Here is a 22,672-nt window from a genome sequence, read left to right as displayed (position 1 = left end):
GGGAATCTACTCTTGAAATCATTGTTGCACTACATACTTACTAATTTGGATGTAATGTTAAAAAACAAAATTTAAAAAAAATTCTGTAACTGAAATGCAAACCCAAATAGAGTTCATAAAAACGAGCATGGATGAATTAGAGGAACGAAACAATGATATAGAAGATAAAATGATGGAAAATAATGAACTGAAAAGAAGAAAAGAAAGGTACTGTATCATGAAGGTAGACTTAGGAAACTCAGGACTTCCTAAAATGGAATAAAATTTGCATCATAGGAGTTCCAGAAGATGACGAGAAAGAAAAAGGGGCAGAAGGTTTATTCAAACAAATTATAGCTGAAAGTTTCCCTAATCTGTGTGAGGACACAGACATCAAAATCCAAAAGCACAGAAAACTCCCATTAAATTCAACAAAAGCTTATCATCACCAAGGCATATCATAGTGAAATTTATAAAACACACAGACTAGGAAAGAATCCTGAAAGCAGCAAGGGGAAAAAAATGTCCTTAACATACAAGGGAAGACAGAACAGGTTCTCAGCAGCCCTGTCCACAGCAGGCCACAAAGGAGTGGTAGGACATATTCAATGTGATGAATGGAAAAAATATGCAGCCAAGAATTCTTTATCCGGCAAGGTTGTCATTCAGAACAGAAGGAGAGATAAATAGTTTCCAAGACAAAGAAAAACTAAAGGAGTTTAAGACCAGTCCTGAAAGAAAAAATATTTTTTTGAGAGAGAGAAGGTGCAAGTGAGCAAGGGAGAGAGAGAGAGAATCCCATGAGGCACAGAGAGAGAGAGAGAGAGAGAGAGAGAGAGAGAGAAGCCAGGCTCAGCTGAACTGAGGCCCCAGCTCACCCTATGCAGGACTCAAACTCACAAACTGTGAGATCATGACCTGAGCTGAAATCACATGCTTAACCGACTTAGCCACCATGACTCCCCTTGAAAGAAATTGTAAGGGGGACTCTGAGTGGAGAAAAAAGACCAAAAGCACACACACAAAAAACCTAGAAAGGACCAGAGAACATCACCAGAACACCAAATCTACAGGTAACACGGGGCACTAAAGCCATATATTTCTTTCTTTCTTTTTTTTTTAACGTTTATTCATTTTCTGAGAGACAGAGACAGAGACAGAGCAGGGAAGGGGTAGAGAGAGAGACACACAGAATCCGAAGCAGACTCCAGTCTCTGAGCTGTCAGCACAGAGCCCGATGTGGGGCTCAAACTCACGAACTGCAAGATCATGACCTGAGCCGAAGTCAGACGCTCAATCGACTGAGCCACCCAGGAGCCCTTAAAGCCATATCTTTCAATAATTATTCTGACTGTAAATGTATTAAATGTTCTAATCAAAAGATTATGGTATCAGAATGGACAAAATAACAAGATCCATCTATATGCTTCCTACAAAGATTTCATTTTAGACCTAATGACACCTGCAGATTGAAAGTGACAGGTTGGAAGACCAACTACCATGCTAATGGACGTCAAAAGAAAGCCAGAATAGCCATACTCATATCAGACAAACTATATTTTAAACCAAAGACTATACCAAGAGATGAAGAAGGACATTATATCATCATTAAGGGTCCATAAAGAATCCATCAATCCATAAAGAATATAAAACAATTGTAAATATTTATGCCCCCAAATTGGCAGAACACAAATATATAAATCAACTAATCGCAAACATAAAGAAAGTCATTTATAATAATACAATCATAGTAGAGGACTTTAACACCCCATTTACATCATTGGACTCACCATCTAAGCAGAAAACCAACAAGGAAACAATAGCTTTACATGACACACTGAACTGGATGGACCTAAAATATATATTCAGAACATTTCTTCCTAAAGCAGCAGAATACACATTCTTTTTGAGTGTATATGGAACATTCTCCAGAATAGATCACACACAAGGTCACAAATCAGCCCTCAACAAGAACAAAAAGATTGAGGTCATACCATGAACATTTTTAGACCACAACACCATGAAATTTGAAGTTAACCACAAGAAAAAATTTGGAAATCCATCAAATACACGGAGGTTAAAGAACATCCTACAAAATAATGACAGGTTAACCAGGAAATTAAAAAGTACCTGGATGCCAATGAAAATGAAAACACAACGGTTCAAAACCTGTGGGTTGAGGGGTGCCTGGGTGGCGCAGTCGGTTAAGCGTCCGACTTCAGCCAGGTCACGATCTCGCGGTCCGTGAGTTCGAGCCCCGCTTCGGGCTCTGGGCTGATGGCTCAGAGCCTGGAGCCTGTTTCCGATTCTGTGTCTCCCTCTCTCTCTGCCCCTCCCCCGTTCATGCTCTGTCTCTCTCTGTCCCAAAAATAAATAAATGTTGAAAAAAAAATTAAAAAAAAAAAAAAACACCTGTGGGTTGATCTAATAGGAAAGTATATTGCAATAGAGGCCTATCTCAAGAAGCAAGTAAGGTCTCAAATACACAACATAATCTTACACCTAAAGGAGCTAGAAAAGGAACAGCAAATACAGCCTAAAGCCAGCAGAGAAGGGAAATAATAAAGATTAGAGCAGAAAGAAACCATATAGAAACAAACAAACAAAACCCTAGTAGAACAGATCAACAAAACTAAGTCTGGTTTTTTGAAAGAATAAAACTGATAACCCTCTTGCCTCACATATCAAAAAGAAAAGAGAAAGGACCCCCGAAAGATAAAATTATAAATGAAAGAGGAGAGATCACAACCAACACCACAGAAATACAAAAAATTATAAAAGAATACTATGAAAATTATATTCCATAAAACTGGGCAATCTTGAAGAAATGGAAAATTCCTAGAAACTTACAAACTAAAAAAACTGAAACAGGAATAGAAAATTTGAACAGATATATAACAAGCAAAGAGATTGAATTGTATTCAAAAATCTCCCAACAAACAAATGTCCTGGGCCAGATGGCTTCCCAGGGGAATTCTGCCAGACATTTAAAGAATTCTTCTCAAAGTGTTCCTATTCTTCTCAAACTGTTCCAATAAATAGGAATGGAAGGAAAACGTCCAAACTGATTCTACAAAACCAGCATTACCTTGATTCCAAAACCAGAGAAAGACCCCATCAAAAAGGAGAATTACGGGCGAAAACCCTTGATAAACAAGGATGCAAAAATGCTCAACAAAATACTAGCAAATCGAATTCAACAGTACATTAATTAAAAGAAGTATTACTATGATCAAGTGGGATTTATTCCTGGGCTGTGGGTTTGGTTCAATGTTTGCAAATCAATCAACATGATACCCCACATTAATAAAAGAAAGACAAGGACCATATGATCCTGTCAATACATGCAGAAAAAGCATTTGGCAAAATACAGCATCCATGCTTGATAAATACCTTCTACAAATAGGGATAGATGGAATATGCCTCAACATCATAAAGGCTATTTATGAAAAACCCATAGCTAAAATCATCCTCAATGGGGAAAAACTGAGAAACTTTCCCCTATGGTCAGGAACAAGACAAGAATGTCCAGTCTCACCATTACTATTTAACATACTACTGGAAGTCTTAGCTTCAGCAATCAGATAACAAAATGAAAGAAAAGGCATCCAAATTGGCAAGGAAGTACTCAAACTTTCACTCTTCACAGAAATCATAATACTCTGTGTAGAAAACCTGAAAGATTCCATCCCAAAATTGCTAGAACTAACATATGAATTCAGAAAAGTTGCAGATTGCTACATCAACGTAGAAAAATCTGTTGCATTTTCTATGAAAATGCACGAATAATGAGGCAGGAAAAAAAAAAAAAGAAACAAGGAATCAACCCTGTTTGGAATTGCACCAAAACCAATAAGATACCTAGGAATAAACCTAACTAAAGAGGAAAAAGTTCTGCACTCTCATTGATAACTATAGAACACTTATAAAGAAATTGAGGATACAAAGAAATGGGAAAGCATTCCATGCTCATGGATTGGAAGAACAAATATTGTTCAAATGTCTATCCTCCCCAAAGCAATCTATAATTTAATACAATCCCTATCAAAATACCACCAGCATTTTTCACAGAGCTAAAACAAACAATCCTAAAATTTGTATGGAACCACAGAAGACCCCAAATAGCCAAAGAAACTCTGAAAAACAAAAAAAAACTGGAGGCATCACAATTCCAGATTTCAAGCTGTATTACAAAGCTGTAGTCATCAAGACAGTATGGTACTGGCACAAAAGCAGACACATAGATCAATGGAACAGAATAGAAAATTCAGAAATGGACCCACAACTATATGGTCAACTAATTTTTGACAAAGCAGGAATGAGTATCCAATGGAAAAAAGATAGTCTCTGTAACAAATGGTGTTGGGAACACTGAACAGCAACAGGAAGAAGAAAGAAATGGGACAACTTTCTTACACCATACACAACAGGAAATTCAAAATGGATGAAAGACCTAAATTTGAGGTAGGAACCCATCAAAATCCATAACAGCTTCTTACTGTACACACTGCTGGAGGCAAGGGAAACAAAAGCAAACATGAACTACTGGGAGTTCATCAAGATAAAAACCTTCTGCACAGGGAAGGAAACAACCAACCAAAGTAAAAGACAATCTACAGAATGGGAGAAGATATTTGCAAATGACATATCTGATAAAGGATTAGTTTCCCAAATCTATAAAGAACTTAGCAAACTCCACGCCCAAAAAGCAAATAACCCAGTTAATAAATGGGCAGAAGACATGACTTTAGAAAACACTTTTCTAAAGAAGACATCCAGATGGTTAACAGACATGTGAAAATATGCTAACGTCATGAGAAAGAATGAAATCCTGCCATTTGCAGCAACGTCGATGGAACTGAAAGGTATTATGCTAAGTGAAATAAGTCAGAGAGAGACAGATATCATATGTTTTTACTGATATGTGGAACTTCAGAAACTTAACAGAAGACCATGGGGGGAAGGGAAGGGGAAAATATAGTCACAGAGATGGAGGGAGGCAAACCATAAGTGACTCTTAAATACAGAGAACAAACTGCGGGTTTATAGGGGGCAGGGGAGAGGGGGAAATGGTGATGGGCTTTGAGGAGGGCACTTGTTGGGATGAGCAGTGGGTGATGTATGTAAGTGATGAACCATGGGAATCTACCCCCAAAACCAAGAGCACACTTTATACAGTGTATGTTAGCCAACTTGACAATAAATTATGTTAAAAATAAACAAACAAACAAGCAAGCACACAAATGTTAAAAAAAAAAAAAAAGAAAATATGCTCACATTTTGCTGCCAGAATGTCTAAAATGAACATCACAAGACATAACAGATGTTGTCAAGTATGTGGAGAAGTGTTGGTGTCTTGAAGTGTTGGTGGGAATGTAAACTAGTGTAGCCACTCTGGAGAACAGTATGGAATTTCCTCAGAAAACTAGTAATAGAAATACCCTTTGGTCCAGCAATTACACTACCATGTATTTACCCAAAGGGTACAAAAGGACATATTTGTAGGTATACATTCACCACAATGTTTATAGCAGCATTATCAATAATAGCTAAACTATGGAGAGAGCCCAAATGTCCATCGACCGATGAATGGATAAAGAAGAGGTGATATATATATGTGTGTGTGTGTGTGTATACATATATATAGGAATATTACTCAGCTATCAAAAAGAATGAAATCTTCCCATTTACAACAACATGGATGGAGCTAGAATTTTTATGCTAAGCAGAATAAATCCATCAGAGAAAGACAAATATCATATGATTTCAATCATATGTGGAATTTTTTTTTCAACGTTTTTATTTTATTTTTGGGACAGAGAGAGACAGAGCATGAACGGGGGAGGGGCAGAGAGAGAGGGAGACACAGAATCGGAAACAGGCTCCAGGCTCTGAGCCATCAGCCCAGAGCCTGATGCGGGGCTCGAACTCACGGACCGCGAGATCGTGACCTGGCTGAAGTCGGACGCTTAACCGACTGCGCCACCCAGGCGCCCCATATGTGGAATTTTTTAACGTTTATTTACTTTTGAGAGCGAGACAGACAGAGTGCCAGTGGGGGAGTGGGAGAGAGAGAGAGGGAGACACAGAATCTGAAGCAGGCTCCAGGCTCTGAGCTGTCAGCGCAAAGCTGGATGCGGGACTCAAACTCACAAACAGTGAGATCATGACCTGAGCACAAGTCAGACGCCCAACTGACTGAATCATCCAGGCGATGCTCATATGTGGAATTTAAGAAACAGAACAGGGGCGCCTGGGTGGCGCAGTCGGTTAAGCGTCCGACTTCAGCCAGGTCACGATCTCGCGGTCCGTGAGTTCGAGCCCCGCGTCGGGCTCTGGGCTGATGGCTCAGAGCCTGGAGCCTGTTTCCGATTCTGTGTCTCCCTCTCTCTCTGCCCCTCCCCCGTTCATGCTCTGTCTCTCTCTGTCCCAAAAATAAATAAACATTGAAAAAAAAATTAAAAAAAAAAAGAAACAAAACAGATGAACATATGGGAAGCAGAAAAAAAAAGAGGAGAGAGGGAAGCAAACCACAAGAAACTCTTAATGATAGAGAATAGACTGAGGGTTGATGGAGGGAGGTGGGTGGAGATTGGCTAAATGGGTGATGGGCATTAAGGAGGGCACTTGTTATGATGAGCACTGGGTGTTTTATGTAAGTGATGAATCACTGAATTCTACTCCTGATACCAATATCGTACTGTATGTTAACTAACTAAAATTTAAATTAAAAGTTAAAAAAAAAGAGTGGGTTCTTCATTAGCTACAGTTCTGTGGTTTTCCTGAATATACTCACATTGGCTTTCAGAGTCAGGCCTTTTAGGGGCTCATCTCTCCTGTGCAGACCCCAGGGTTTAGTGCTTGGTGTGGGGCACAGACACTTGCTTTTCAGCGAAATTTTGTATTTTTGAAGTCCCAGTATATTTTGAATTCTCCTATCTGGGAGGGGGCAGGTTTGCTTTTGGTTTTGTCTTTGTTTTTGTTTTTGGCAAGAGTGTCTCTGCCTCTCTTACCTGTTTTCATGCTGTCCTTTTATTGTTTGTTGTGCAGGCTGAAGTCTTTTTAAGAGAACATTATCCTGTATATAGTTGTAAATTTGTTGTGTCCATGAAAGGAGACAAGTTCAGGATGTCGGTAAGCTGGTACCTTGAACCAGACTCCCAAAACCATCTTGATTACCTTTGCTTTGCAGGATGTTTTTGAAATTGGGAATTGGGGGTCCTACTACTTTGGCCTCCTTTTTTAAGATTGGTTAATCTAAGTCCCTTGACTTTTCCTATGAGTTTAGAATCAGTTTGTCAGTTCTTACAAAGGAGCTATTTAAGTATCTGATAGGGATTGTGTTGAACCTATAGATGAATTTGAGGAATGTTGCCACCTTGACAGTATTAAGTATTCTGACTGTGAACATGTTTCCATTTACTTAGATGTTTTTAAATTTCATTCAATAATGCCTTGTAGCTTTCAGAGTATAAGTTTTGCACTTCTTTTGTTCAATGTATTCCTAGTATTTAACTCATTTTGGTGCTATTATAAATGGAGTTGTTTTCTTAATTTCATTGTTGGATTGTTTATTGAAAGTATATGGACATATAACTGATTTTTCAGGTATTGACCTCATATCCTACAAAGTTGCTGAACTTGTCTGTTTGTTCTAATAGTTGATGCCCTAGGATTTTCTACAAGATCATGTCATCTGTGTGCGAACAGAAATAATTTTACTTCTTTTTTCCCCAATCAGGATGCACTTTATCTTATTTTCTTGCTATAGAATCTCCAGCACAATGTTTAATGGAAGTGGTGAGAGTGGACATCCTTTTCGTGTTGCTGATCGAAAGAGAAAAACAACCAGTATTTCACCATTAAGTACGTAACATGTTAGCTTTAAGGGTTTTCATAAATGCTTTTAATCAGATTGAGAAAATTCCCTTCTGTTACCAGTTTGGTGGGTTTTTATCATGAAAGGGTGTCAGATTTTGTCAAATGCTTCTTGCCCATCTGTTGAGATAGCAGGTGGCTTTTGTATTTTATTATAGAAATATGGTATATTGCACTGTTGATATGGATGTTAAACCAATATTGCATTCCTGGAATAAATTTCACTTGGTCATGGAGTATAGCTTTTTTTATATGTTGCTGGATTTGATTTGCTACGTTTTGTTGAATTTTTCCATGTCTATATTCATAAGAGATATTAGCCTGAATTTTCTTTTCTTGTGATATCTTTGTCTGGTTTTGGTCTCTGAATAATACTAGCCTCATAGAGGGAGTTGGGTTCCCTCCTCTCCTTTTTGGAAGGTTTTGTAAAGAACTGTTATTATTTCTTTAAATATTTGGTATAATTCACAGGTGAAGCATTTGGAACTGGGGTAGCATTTTTTGTGGGGTAGATTTTTTTTTTTTTTTGGGACAGAGAGAGACAGAGCATGAACGGGGGAGGGGCAGAGAGAGAGGGAGACACAGAATCGGAAACAGGCTCCAGGCTCTGAGCCATCAGCCCAGAGCCTGACGCGGGGCTCGAACTCACGGACCACGAGATCGTGACCTGGCTGAAGTCGGACGCTCAACCGACTGCGCCACCCAGGCGCCCCTGTGGGGTAGATTTTGACAATAGACTCAACCTTCTACCTCATTATAGGTATATTCAGATAGTCCATTTCTTCTGAGTCAGCGTTTGTACTTTGTGTCTATTAATTTGCCTATTTTATCTAAGTAAGCTAATTTTTGGCATAATTGTTCATCATAATCTCATATAATTCTCTTCATTTCAGTATGGTCAGTCATAAAATTCCCTCTTTCATTGCTGACTCTAATAATTTGAGTTCTCTCTTTCTCTCTGTCTCTCTCTCTCCCTTGTTAGTGAGTCTAGTTGAAAATTTGTCTGTTTTGTTGATCTTTCAAAGGATCACATTTAACTTAGTTTTATATATTGTTATTTTATTCTCTTTTCTGTTTTTCATTCATCTCCACTCTAATCTTTCCTTTTTCCTTCCTTTTGCTTGCTTTTGGTTTAGTTTGCTCCTCTTTTCTCTTTGACTTAATGTGGAAATTTAGGTAGTTGATTTGATATGTTTCTTTTTAAAAATGTTTATTTATTTATTTTGAGAGGGGAGTAGAAAGAGAGGGAGAGAGAGAATCCCAAGCAGGCATCATGCTCAGTATGGAGCCCAACCCAGGGCTCGATCCCATGACCGTGAGATCATGACCTGAATCAAAATCAAGAGTGGGAGACTCAACCAACTGAGCCACCCAGACACCCCACTCTGTCTTCACTTTTATTAATCTTAAACTATTCTGTGATTCCCACTGTGATATCTCATTTACCCTTTGATTATGTAGAAGTGTGTTGTTTAATTCTGCATATTGTGAGTTTCCCAAATTTCTTCCAGTTATTGACTGATTTCTAGTATCATGCCACTGTGATAAGAGAACATATTATGCATTATTTACATCCTTTTAAATTCATTGAGTTTTGTTTTATGGCCTAGCATATGGTTTATCCTCAAGAAACCTCCACATGCATTTGAAAAGAATGTATATTCTGTTGATGGTTGGAATGTTCAATAAATGTCAAATTTCTGCTGTTGGTTTATAGTATGATTCAAGCCTTCTTTATGTTTATTGATCTCTGCATAGATGTTCTTTCCATTATGGAAAGTGATATATTTCAGTTTTTGACTATTACTGTTGTATTGCCTATTTCTCAGTTTCTGTCTGTTTTGTTTTCATGTATTTGGTGCTGAGGTATTAGGTGAATATATATTCAGAATTGTTTCCTCCTTCTGATAATTTGACCCTTTTATCATTATAAAATGTTGCTGTTTATCTTCACTAGCATTTTTTAAATGTTTATTTGTGTGTGTGTGTGTGTGTGTGTGTGTGTGTGTGTGTGTGTGTGTGACAGAGAGAGAGAGAGAGAGAGAGAGAGTGATCCGGGGGGGGGGGGGGGGAAGGCAGAGAGAGAGGGGGACAGAGGATCCGAAATGGGCTCCCTTGCTGATGGCAGAGAGCCCAGTGCAGGGCTCAAACCCAAGAACGATGAGATCATGACCTGAGCTGAAGCCGGATGCTTAATCAAATGAGCCACCCAGGCACCCCTTTACTAGCATTATTTATTTATTTGTTTGTTTATTTATTTAAAAGTTTATTTATTTATTTTGAGAGAGACAGAGACACTGTGAGTGGGGGTGGGGTAGACAGACAGGGAGAAAGAGAAAATCCCAAGCAGGCTCCACACTGCCAGTTGCAGAACCATTTCTTTAATTTTATACTATTTGTAATTGAATCTCAAGTGTGTCTACTCTAGACAACATAGTTGGATCTTGTTTATTTTCAGTCCAACCATCTACACTTTGATTGACTTATTTAAGACATTTACATGAAATGCTAATATTGACATAGATGGATTTATGATGTCATTTTACTTTTTGTTTTCCATGTTTCCACTCATTCCTCTTTTACTGATAATCATTTATTAAGTGAATATTTTATGTTGTAATATGTTAATTATATAATAATATAGTCTATTTTGTAGTTATTTTCTTAAGGGTGCTTTTTTTCCCATTTTTTCTACATTTTCAGTTTTGTGATTTTTTTATGTCATATATATAATATTTAGTCACATAACATATATTTATATATTTATATCATATCCTGGTCATGTTATCTTTTATGTCCTATGAGTGCAATATTGAAGTTTTATGACCTCCTTTTTACTACCTATATTCTCTAAAGTTACTCAATCATAGTCTTTTTCCCATTTATACTTTACATTTCATGCTACGAGTTGCTCTTTTTCTTTGTGCAATTCTTTGTGTACATTTTTTGACATTGGATAAATGTAGATTTCTCTAGAGAAATTTGTTTCTCTCTTATAAATTTGAGTCAATATCAATCCAGGACAATTATAAACTAAAGTAATGACTTGAAGGTATTTTGGTCCAAAATAGTGAAGGAAATTTGGACTACAAATCACAGAAGTCTTAGTCTGTCATTGAAAATTCTTTGAAATAGCTGTTTGCTTACTTTGTGCTAGTTCAAAGCAAATCTCCTTACAATAATATCTTCTTGTATTTCAAGATAGAGCCAATCTGATCTGTGTCACCCTTTTTTGAGGATATGAATCTATGTATCTTAGGTTCCCATATTTTCAGGGAGGGGATGTTTCTCATGCTCCTCACATGAATAAGCTCTGAACATTATTTCCTGTCTATTCAGTTCATGAGCCTGAGAAGCAAGCTAAGATTTTCTAGATTTGAAATACACCTTAAGTATCAGAGCAACCATCATCCCTGGCTTTTTGCCCATTATTATATTTTGGCCTAAATGATTATTCTCTTGATTTTTTGGGGGGGGTGATATATATACACATCACCCAAATATATGTATAAAATATATACATATATATATAATACACACACACATATATACATATATATGTGCGTACATATTATATATATATATATATATATATATATATATATATATATATAATCATTATTAGTTGTTTTTGTAGGAAGAGGCAGCCTTAAAACTTAGTCTACTGTGTTATTGGAAGAGGATCCCCATTCACAATTGTTTCATTTCTGCGATTTATCCAGCACCAGACCAGGTGGTAGAATACAAGTCTACCTAAACCAATGGTGATCTGTGTCTTCCGTGAGCCAGCACTGGTCTGTGAATGTGCATCAGCCCACAAACAGATAGAGACAGAAATGAAAGTGAAACCTTATCCTGTCTCAGACTGGCAACCAAGACAAATATAAGCCTGTATATCATCATTGGATCCGCTAAAAATAGTTTGATTACTAGCTGTTCGTGGACCAGACATGGAGGAGCACAGTGTCTAACCTGGAATGATTTTTTAGACTTTGTGAGGGTCACATAAAATCTGGGAAATTCTGGATACTGTCCCCAGAAATACGGGCATGTACAAAGAAATATGAAGTGTCAGTGTATGTATAAGGATCATCTGAAGTGTTACAGATCTGGGTAACTTAATCCTAGGAGGAGACAAAGGCTGGAGAAGACATTTTGAACAATCACTTCATCACCTGAAAGTGCTACTCCACTTACTTGTGAGTACAACTGGAGTAGACAAAAGCTGGACCCCATAACAACTATCAAGGGGAAAAGTTGAAAGATGCCATTTTTTAGTCACTCCTGCCTCCAATCTGACCTGAGTGCCTACAATGTATCATATCAAGTTGTAGTCTCAAATCACTGCTCCAAATATTGCAATTTGTCATTCTTTTTCATGCCCAGTTTCCATGCCCAGAACTAGTACCCTCTTCCCACATAAAAGATTTCCACGTTTAAAAATCGTGATGGAGGGCAGAGACCATGGAGAGGAGAACCCATTTTGCCAGTCTTGCATTGGACATGTCATGAAACTTCACAGTCACGTGACCACCTGCCAGACTCTGCCTCAGGACATGGGACAGATAGGCTGGGACCGCACTACATGGCATTTGGCACAGGTGTTTGAGTGACAGTGGCAAGGGGCAGCAGCAGCAGCAGTCTCGGCCTCCGGATCCAGTGTCCTATGTCAGGGGACTCTGTTGTGAGGGTGGCATCTTTACCCAGGAGCAGGGCCCTGGCTATATGTGAGCCTCCCCATCGGTCCATTGTGGATTCTGTTTCCGTCTGTGTAGCCTCAAGCCTGGTTTGTGACTTTCCTTGAAATAGAACAAGGCCCCACATTCTCTCTCATCCCAGTCTCTGTAACTGTGCACATGTATCACAAAGAGGCAGAAGTCGATGTAGACATTAGCTTCAGAGAGCATGATTTCAGACTTTTTTTCCAGTTTTACTGAGATATAACTGATATACACCATTGTGTCAGTTTAAGGCTACAATCTCTTGTTTTGATACATTTCTATGCTGCAAAATGCTTACAACCAGAGCATTACCCTAGACCTGCACCTTGTCACATAGTTACCATTTCCTTTTGTGTGGTGCAAACATTTAAGATCTACACTCTTGTTATCTCAGAGATTTTATGTTGAGCTGATAACCACTTCCTCAATCTGCCACCTGGCTCTGCCCCCTGGGAGAGAAAATATGTATCTCCCAGCAGGTCTTGCATTTTTCTTCCTAGAAAAAACAACAATTTTTAAATGTGGATGTAAGACCCCTTCCCACAATGAGGGCTCTCATCAATGACCTCACTGCATCTCTACCTGGTGGAACCCCAGGATTGCTTGTGGGTTTGTTACAAAATGCTCAGGCCTCTCCCCATCTACCATGTTAGAGCGTTGGGCGTGGACCCAGGAATCTTAATAAGCCCCACAGGAGAGGCAGAGGCACAGCCATGTGGGAATCCTGCTTTATGTGCTTGGTGCTCAGTGTGTGATCTGAAGACCAGAAGCAGCACCAACCTTGTTATAAACCTAGAATCTCACACTCTACTCCAGACTGTCTAGCTCTTCCTCAGTCCAGGAAATTCCTGTGCACACTGAAGGCTGGGTCTCCCTGGAGTGTGTGCCTTCTAGGTGCAGAACCAGAACTGTGCAGTGTGCTCTAGGTTTGCTCTGATCCGCTTGCTTAGTGCTGACAAGTCCAGGGTTTGGTACTGTTCCTCTCTCTTCTGTGGCCATCATCCCCTTGGTGACCTCATCTATGCTAAAGGCTCTAAACATCATTTATATGGTGTCACCTCCATATCTATTACTCCAACCTAGATATTTCTCCCACCCTGCACTCTATATCCAGCTGCCAATTTCGCTTGTATTTCTAATAATCTCAGTTTCCACACTCCTAAATTGTGTGCCTGTGACGCAGCTTCCCTAAATGTCCTACTTCCAGAGTCCTCCCTGTTTCCATGGAAGGCACTCTTCATTTCTACCTGCAGTCTGAAGCATTGGATGCCGTCCCTGATTCCTCCTTCTCACAACCCAGAATTAATACACTAGGAAATGCTGTAAAGTCCATCTTGAAATGTATCCAGGACATACACACACACACACACACACACACACACACACACACACACAAACTAGAGCACAGTCACTTCCTATTATTTTCTCTCTTCAACCCCCACATAAATCCGACATCCCCCTCCTGGGACACTGTACTAGATTCCCACAGCTTCCCTACTGGTCACTTGCCCTTCACCTCTCGATTCTGCACGGCAACAAATGCTTCCAAAGAGTAGTCCCAGGTGGACCATCTGATCTAAACCATCTGGTGGCTCTGCATCTCAGAGAAAACTGAAAACCCTTCTAATCCTAAGGTCTAGACATCTGACCGCATTTCACATGCTCTCTGCTCCAGCCACAGTGGCCTCTCACCCTTCCTTGAACACAGGACACACTCCTGCCCTAGTGAATGTGCCTGGAGGTTCTCCTGCTTGGAAAGAACTCCCTGAGACATGCTCTTCAACAACTCCTTGTGTCCCACACATCTCTCAGAGGTGAGCTTCCCAGTGAGGCTCACACTTACCACCCTAGTAAAGTAGCCACCTTCCCTGTCCCCACACAGGTAACTCTCTGGGTCAACTTCCTCAAAGCACCTACCAATTTCCAATTTAAACACTTCCCTTATTTACCACATTTATACAATATACAGTTGACTCTGAATTACACTAGTTGGAACTGTGCACATCCACTGATATGTGGACTTTTTTTTTTACAGTAAGTACTGCCAGTGAAGTTTCTCTTATGTTTTCTATTTTCTCCAGCTTAATTTATTGTAAGAATACATGTACATATACATGTAATGTACAAAATATGTGTTAAATGACTGTTCATGTTTTCAGTAAGACTTCTTATCAACAGTAGGTTAGTAGTAGTAGTAGTTAAGTTTCAGGAGAGTCGAAAGTTACACTTGGAATTCTGACTGCACAATGGGGTCATTGCCCTCAGTCCCCACATTGTTCCAGGGTCAAGTGGAGTCTGTCCCTCACCCCTAGGACATATTCTCCACAAGACCAGCATGTTTGCCTCTTCTTAATTACTGAGGTGTCCTAGATGAAAAAATAGCAGGTCCTGTATGTGGCACACGACATTATCAGTGGAACGATTGGTCAGCGGAGAGGACCTCTGTCTTCTGGATGAGCCTCAGGCACAGCCGGTCCGTGGCAGCTCCCGCACAAAGTGCCCCCACCTCACCATCAGTGCCGCCTCTACTTTCCCCCAGGGCTGCTCCTCCCTCCCTTTTTCAGCTCAGCTCCCCCCTCCCACAGCATTTCCCCTGCACAGCACAGCACAGCACAGCACAGAATTACAGTTCTGTCTTCAGAAACACTGTACTTAGGCTTTAGTGGGCCCTTTCTCCACAACCAAATAGAAGTTTACATTAGACCCTGCTTTATAAATCCATGAACTTGGATGGGAGCCACACCAGCATCACTAAACTAAGGGCAGGGAAAGGGCATAGAGAGGGAGGGAAGGTAGAAACTAACTGAAGTTGAAAAAGGATAAGAAACTCTCAGATTCCTCTCTACCTCCAGAATCTAAAGAATAATCCAGAAGACAGCTCTAGAGGGAGGAGAAGGGAAGGATGACTGAAAATTCATCTCTCCAAACCCCAGAGACTTCTGTGTGCAGAGCACACCTAGGTCTGTGGGAATGTCAGTCCAAAAGACTCTTGGTGATGTAACTGCCGGGGTCACCTGGGAAGAATGAGACAGGAACTCGGACACAAGAGCAAGAACAGGCCTGATGCTCCACAGAAACAAGGTAAAAAAAAAAAAAACACCCAAAAGATGGGGCTGAGGGCTCAACCCAGGATGGAGCCTGGGCTGACCCAGTCACAGGAATCATTTGCTGCCCAAGGTCCTGGTGACAGGTGACATCCAAGCCCCTATGATCACAGGTCCTGGTGAGACAAGTATCCACAGAAGGGACAAGGACAGGAGCAGAGACATGACCCAGCTGAGGAGTGAGCACGTCACACCAATGGTGCTTGAGCACCAACTGGACACAGGCCCTGTCCCCGCTCGGCTCCTCACAGTTCTCTCCTGTCCCCACCTGCACCAGACTCAGTACAGCAAAAACACAGGTTCTGAAGGTTCTCAGTGCTTTCATTTCTTTTCTACTTCAACTTTACAAATCCTCTCTTTTATTATCTCATCATCCCCACATGCCAAGAATTACAAAACACAATTCATATCTGGATTCTCAATTTCAGTGGGGAAGTAAGGCAACAATACTCTGACCAACATGAAATGAAGACAGGGATGGAGACGGTCCAGCCCTACCTCTGCTGGAATAAGAAAGCAGATCAGAAAGGGAACAGGAATCAGTATGGGGAGGGGTCATGGTGGGCAGCGGGGGGGGGGGGGGCAGTCTCCTGTGTCCTCACAATATGCTAATGGAACGCAGACACATTCTGACACCATCTGCAGAAAGTCAGGGGATATCGATGCCACTAAGTGGGGGTGTGAACAGATCCTGCATCGCTCAGTGCACCACAAGCAGTGGGTCTCACACTGTGGAAAAAAATTAATCATTAACAGATTTAAGTCAGTCACATAAGAGCCAATTTCTCAACAGCCCCCCGCATGTCAAAGTGTCCTTAGTGCCCCCACCCCTCCTCGCTTCAGGCCCTCCAGAGTCTTACCTTTAGGAGCCATTAGAAACGATTCAGAGCCCTAGGCGCTGTCATCACCTGGGGTAGAACAAACAGGACGTGATCAGAACCACAGGAGTTGAGACTAAAGGAGGAGCTTATAGCGGCGGGGGGGGGGGGGGGGGGGGGAGGGACCTCCCTATGAGGTCCTGTCTACACTATCCCAGGGTTTCAGGGATCATCCTCTCCATACTTACGTGCAGCGTGAGAGTAGCTAGGTCCTTTTCCTCCTGTGGGAAGAAAATATCATGTTAGAGACCTGGGACAGCTGGACCATGGGATCCTAGAGCAACCTCCTAGTCCTGGTCCAAAATGAAGTTTCCAGAGTTCTGACTAAACACCCAGGACAGGATTGGGACACATCAAGAAAGAGTTGTGGGGTCACAGGACCACCTGAGTTGCTGGAGGTCTGGCCTCAGCAGGGACCTTCCTCTCTGTCCTGTCACTGCTGGGAATCAGGTCCCCATCACCAGAACTACCAAGTGAAAATCTGTCCTTCATTTTCCAAGTGCTTTGCTACAGAGTGAATGTTAGTAATGGCTCCAGAGTGGGCAGGTACATGTGTGCGGATGGTATTTCCCAGGAACCAGGCAGGACAATGTGCTACCTACAAAACTCCCCAAGGGGACTAGAGTCTCAGATCCCCCCACTCTGTTCCTACCTGAGAACTTCTTCCTCCAGATCACAACTCCAACCACCACAATGACCACAAGGACAACCACAGCAACAATGATGCCCGGGATGGGGATGGAGGGCTGAGAGGATGGTTCTGGAAGGGGAAGGAAGGTGAGAGGCCCAGACCTCTGGCTTCAGTCCTGACTTTGTGAAATTCTCCAGAAGGGCCCTGCATTCCCTGACAGGGGCTCTACCCCAAACCCTCCTTACCCCATCTCAGGGTGATGGGCTTGAACAGTCCCTCGTGCTGCACATGGCACGTGTATCTCTGCTCCTCTCCAGAAGGCACCACCACAGCCGCCCACTTCTGGAAGGTACCATCTCCTGCAGGCCTGGTCTCCACAAGCTCTGTGTCCTGGGTGTGGTCCTGCCCATCACGCTGCCAGGTCAGGGTGATCTCCGCAGGGTAGAAACCCAGGGCCCAGCACCTCAGGGTCACCTCATGGTCAGATATGGGGTGGCGGGTCACATGTGTGTCGGGAGATTCTGAGGAAGAAGAAACAGAGAATCCACACTGTGGTTTAGCTTTATGGGCCACTGAAACTGCATCCACGTGACCATCCTGAGGTAGACAGGACCACTGGTCTGGATGGAAGAAACACAAAACCCAGAGAGAAGTCTAGCCTTTGGGATCTCCTGATCCTTGTTAAGTTCTGGAATCAGGGAGAGAGCCCGGGTGGGAGGCTGCAGATCTAAAGTGGGGAACACACTGTGGTCCTGACTGTGGTGGAGGGTGATGACTCAGAAAACCCAGACTCAGATCTCCAAAGATGTTCTCAGGGAGAACAAGGCCTTGAGAGGGAAGGTCAGGGTTCACAAGGTGGCTGCCAGGGTCAGAGGGAACTGCTGATGGGTTATTTCAGGGATGGTCTCAACCTGAGTCCCTGCTGGGGAGAGTGGATTCCTGTCTGTCCTTGAGAGAAAAGCGCCCTCTAAGTGAGTCACTCTAGCAGGAATATGAACACCGAGGCGGATGTCCCTCTTCCCACCCGTGGGAGGGGCGCTGTTCTGACACTGAATCCATTTTTCCTTCCTCGTGAGAAGCCAGCCCCAGTGGAGGGGCCATCGGGGAGGCCCAGCGGTCCCGGTACCTGCGCGCAGCAACGTCTCCTTCCCCATCTCCAGGTATTTGGGGAGCCCCTCCACGCATGTGCCCTCCAGGTAGTTCCTCCAGCGCTCCGCCTCACCGGCCACCTCCCACTTGCGGCGTGTGATCTGCGCCGCGGTGTCCGCCGCCGTCCAGGAGCGCAAGTCCTCGTTCAGGGCGATGTAATCCTCGCCGTCGTAGGCGTCCTGACTGTACCCGCGGAGGAGGCGGCCGTCAGGCCCGATGTCACAGCCATACATTCTCTGGAGGCTGTGCGACTCTGGCCCCGCCCCGCCCCCAGAACAGCAGTGATTAAGGTGAAACCGAAAGTAAACCCGCCTAAAAGCTCGTGCGGGCTCTTCTCGATGTCGGGGGACAAGGGTCCTGTGACCTCGCCGCTGTGCTCAGACCCAGAGACTCGGGGTGACCCCAGCCCGTCGGTGGGGATGGGGGTCGTGCCCTGGACTCGGGCCCGCTCACCGGACACGTTCTGATTGTAGTAGCCGCGCAGGTTGTTCAGGCTCAGCCGGAAAGTCTGTGCGTGGTCCTTGACCATCCGCGTCTGCTCGTCCCAATACTCCGGCCCCTCCTGCTCCATCCACGGCGCCCGCGGCTCTTCCCTGGGATTTGGGGCGTCGCTGTCGAACCGCACAAACTGCGTGTCGTCCACGTAGCCCACGGAGATGAAGCGGGGCTCCCCGCGGCCGGGCCGGGACACCGCGGTGTAGAAATACCTCAGGGAGTGGGGGCCTGCTGGCGCGGAGGGGCTGAGACCCCGCCGGACCCTCCTCCCTGCGCGGGGCCCGGGTGCCAGGGGGAGGCGGCCAGGAGGGCAGGGGGAGGGGGACCCGAGTTGGGGAGAGCAGGGCGGAGTCCGGGAGGGGTGGGGGAGGGCAGGCCAGGGCGGGCTCGGAGGCGGGTGGGGGTCTGGGGTGGGGGCGGAGGACAGACACCTTCCCTGTGGGTCCCGCGTCCCCGCTGGGCGGTCTCCTCGCTCCTGCCCCGCAGAGGCCCTTTACTCCTGACCCCACACTCACCCGCCCAGGTCTGGGTCACGGCCAGGGCCTCCGACAGCAGCAGGAGGAGGGTTCGGGGTATGACGAACCCCATCCTCGGCATCCGGAGAGAATGTGAGTCGCAGCTGGTACCAGGGGCGGGTGCTGAGACTTTATGACCCGGAACCGCGGTGCCGCTGATTGGCTTCTCCTGAAACCGGACACTCATAGTGTGAACCGGGGCTGAGTCATTAGTATCCAGGCAGAAGGAGCTGACCCAGGTCGTGACCTGGAGAAGTGAAACCAGGGCAGTTGGGGGCTCCCCACCACTGGGCTTCCCCGTCCCCGACACCGCCCGGGGGCAGAGACCCTGAGAGGCAGGCCGGGACCTGGGACTTGGCCTGGACGCCTCATCTACTGCACAGAACTCTCTTTGTCACACTGTCTCCCCGAGTCTTGGTCCAGGGGCTGTTATTCTCTAACATTTTGTTCTCAGGATATCTATACAGTCTTACAAATTAGTGAGAATCCCAGGGATAATTGTGTGTCTGTGGGTTATATCTATTCATATTTACCATAGTAGGAACAAAACAGAATTAAATATTTATTAATTCATTTACCATCATATGAAAACAGCAATATGTTTTTTTATGAAAAATAATTTTTCCAAATAAACAAGGCAGTGAAAAGAGTGGATTTTGCTTTATTTTACATTCTTGCAAGTCACTTTCTTGTCTTTCTCATTAGAAGACCACTAGATGTTCAGATTTGCTTCTGCATCTATTGTGTTGTTTTGGCTGAAGTATATGAAGAAAATTTACGTCCTTGACCAAATATAGGAGAATAGTATGTTTCATATCGTTTTCAGATAATTATGGATATTCGTCTTTGATCTATATTAAAACTACACAAGTTGTACTTTCTCTGAGGTTATTTGAAACTGGAACCTGAACCGGTATCATTGACTGTCTCCTTCTGTGTTACATTCAATCCGTAGGCCCATCTACACATGGAATGGATCTTGTACTAATGCATAATTGTTTTTAAGTAATGTGTTGTGTGTTGTTTCACTAAGTAATATAGGTGTTCTGGCGTTGATTAGAGTGGAATCGAATTATCACAAAGTCATTTGTTTTGGGGTGCCTGCCTGGCTCAGTTCGTTAAGCATCCAGCTTTGGCTCATGTCATGATCCCGTGGTTCATGAGTTCTAGCCCCTCATCAGCTGTGCTAACAGCTCGGAGCCTGGAGCCTGCTGAGGATTCTGTCTCCCTTTCTCTCTGCCCCACCCCCGCTTGCACTCTGTCTTTCTCTTACTCTCAAAAATGAATAAACATTAAAAAAAAATTTAAAGAAAGTCGTTTGTTTTAATATTACCACAAATCCCAACTGAAAAGGTGGTCAGTACCAAGAAGCTGTCAAGATTTTGGGTGGATCACAGGTTAAATAGGTTGGGCTACGTTGGGTGATGGGTACTAAGCAGGGACTTGTTGTGATGAGCGCTGAGTGTTGTATGTAAGTGATGAATCACTCTTGAAACTAATAATACACAGTATGTTAACTAACTGGAATTTAAATAAAAACTTGAGGGGAAAAAAAGGGTAAAAAAGCAGCGATAGCTCACATTAACCAGCATAGGGAGATGTTTAATATTTTGTGGGTTGTACAGTGCCTTGTTTTTGTCTGTAATTAGACAAAGTAATGTCATGGTTTCACAGTGTCCTTGTATGTTGATGTTCTGTGAGATGACTGGCTCATGTTCCACAGGAGTATAATATGGCCCAGTGGTGTCATTGTCAGACCAGTTCCCGATGTGGGGGCTGCTGTTTCTTCTGTCTTCAATTCTGTGTTTTAAAATAGATACAACCAATTAATAATAATTAAAGAATTTGTGTTTTGGGAGCCTGGGTGGCTCAGTCGGTTAACGGTCGGACTCCTGATCTCATGGTTTGTGAGATGAAGCCCTGTGTCAGCCTCTGTGCTGACAGTGTAGAGCTTGCTTGGGATTCTCTCTCTTGATCTCTCTGTCTCTGTCTCTACCCCTCCCCTGCTCATACTCGTTGTCTCTGTGTCTCAATATAAGTAAAAATAACTTTTTAAAAATCTGGAAGGACTTTTAAATTCTTAAATATCCTTACACATTGGCCCTATTAGTGTTCTTTTGTGTTTATTTCTTCTTGTATCACTCCCTGAGGAGAAGCATTCTCTCAGCTTACCGACTGTGTAACTTATTCACACTAAAATTACTCCCAGATTTAGGGTAGGTCTTAGCTTTAATGTTTCATAGCAGGAATATTGTTTGTTCCAGACCCTAGTCCAAGTATTTAGCCCTTTTTCATGGAGTACCTCATTCCTGTCTCCTAACATGTCTGCCAAATTTGGTTACTGTTCTCTATCTTCAGAGGCCACTCTTCTCAGGAAAATCAGCACCAGAGGAGAAAAAGGAAGAGTAAGTTATACTGAGAGCAAAAAAAGAATCGAATCATGTAGTGAGGAATAAGAGGGACTTAGTGGGATTCATGCAGAGGGTGTACTTCCTGAAATCTCCCACTCTGGCACATTGTCTCTCTCCCCTCTACACACACACCTTTGGGCCCACATCCCCCTACTCTCCACACACAGGTGAGATCTTTGTGAAATCTGTGCAGTGTCGCATGGCCCTGGCCCAGCTCCTGGTGGAGCAGAACTTGCCAGCCATTGCCATCCTCTGAGAGATGTCCCAGGAGGAGAGGTGAGTCAGAGATGCAAAGATGTTTTGTGTCCTTGGGAGAAAATGAGACCACAGGGAGAATGGAATATGAACATTTTTCTAATTGCCTTTCTGACAAAGGCTTTCTTGCTGTCAGTAGTTTAAAGATCTTCGATAACAAAATCTTGTGGCCGCCAACCTATGTGGCCGAGGCATGGACAGTAGCAGATGAACACTGCCATCAACTACCACCTGCCTGAGGATTCCCACCCCTACCTGCATCGGGTAAACTGCACACTCACACGGGCATCCCAGTGTCCCCTCCCACCCCTTGATTTCCTATGTCTTCATACTGTACATCTTCGTCCCTCCTTTGGGTGTCTGCCTATTTTGGGGTCTTCCCAGTGCTACCCTCTGTCCCCTTCCAGGAGGCCTGTGCAGGCCAGTTGCCCTAAGGGATTGTCCATCATGTTTGTGTAAAGTGAAAACAATGCCAAGATTCTCAGTGATGTACAGGGTCACACTGAGGTCAGTAGTAGTGAGCTGCCTGATGAGATGGGTATTTCCTCCTCCAGTGAGTATTGATCTCATGAAATTGGTTCCTCCAACTCTTCAGAGTCTCCTTGTTCCTTAGAGACTTTGTCTTGAACCATGTAGTGCAGGCAATGGTGCCTGAT

General features: G+C 43.2%; 2 protein-coding genes across 8 annotated transcripts in view; one reads left to right on the top strand and one right to left on the bottom strand.

Moving 5' to 3' along the window:
• Positions 1-19,479, bottom strand: part of LOC123609590 (DLA class I histocompatibility antigen, A9/A9 alpha chain-like) — a 400,187-nt gene extending 380,708 nt beyond the window's left edge. The window contains exons 1-8 of one of the 3 annotated variants that reach the window (XM_045500723.1): positions 19,351-19,423; positions 18,794-19,063; positions 18,318-18,593; positions 17,437-17,712; positions 17,213-17,320; positions 16,749-16,781; positions 16,543-16,590; positions 16,019-16,411 (exon numbers count right to left, since the gene is read on the bottom strand). In XM_045500723.1, the coding sequence (XP_045356679.1) occupies positions 16,574-16,590; positions 16,749-16,781; positions 17,213-17,320; positions 17,437-17,712; positions 18,318-18,593; positions 18,794-19,063; positions 19,351-19,423 (1,053 nt within the window). In that variant the 3' untranslated portion in view covers positions 16,019-16,411; positions 16,543-16,573. Of the gene's footprint in view, positions 1-16,018; positions 16,412-16,542; positions 16,591-16,748; positions 16,782-17,212; positions 17,321-17,436; positions 17,713-18,317; positions 18,594-18,793; positions 19,064-19,350 lie in introns of those variants that run through there. The other 2 variants (XM_045500725.1, XM_045500722.1) reach the window with 2 other exon arrangements.
• The window catches only part of LOC123609586 (DLA class I histocompatibility antigen, A9/A9 alpha chain-like), a 592,486-nt gene that overhangs the window by 462,056 nt on the left and 107,758 nt on the right, over positions 1-22,672 (top strand). The window lies entirely within an intron of this gene.

This window comes from Leopardus geoffroyi, chromosome B2 (assembly GCF_018350155.1).
Source record: "Leopardus geoffroyi isolate Oge1 chromosome B2, O.geoffroyi_Oge1_pat1.0, whole genome shotgun sequence".
Lineage (NCBI taxonomy): Eukaryota > Metazoa > Chordata > Mammalia > Carnivora > Felidae > Leopardus > Leopardus geoffroyi.
Note: the sequence above shows the minus strand (reverse complement) of the source record. Positions and strands in the feature narration are given on the sequence as shown.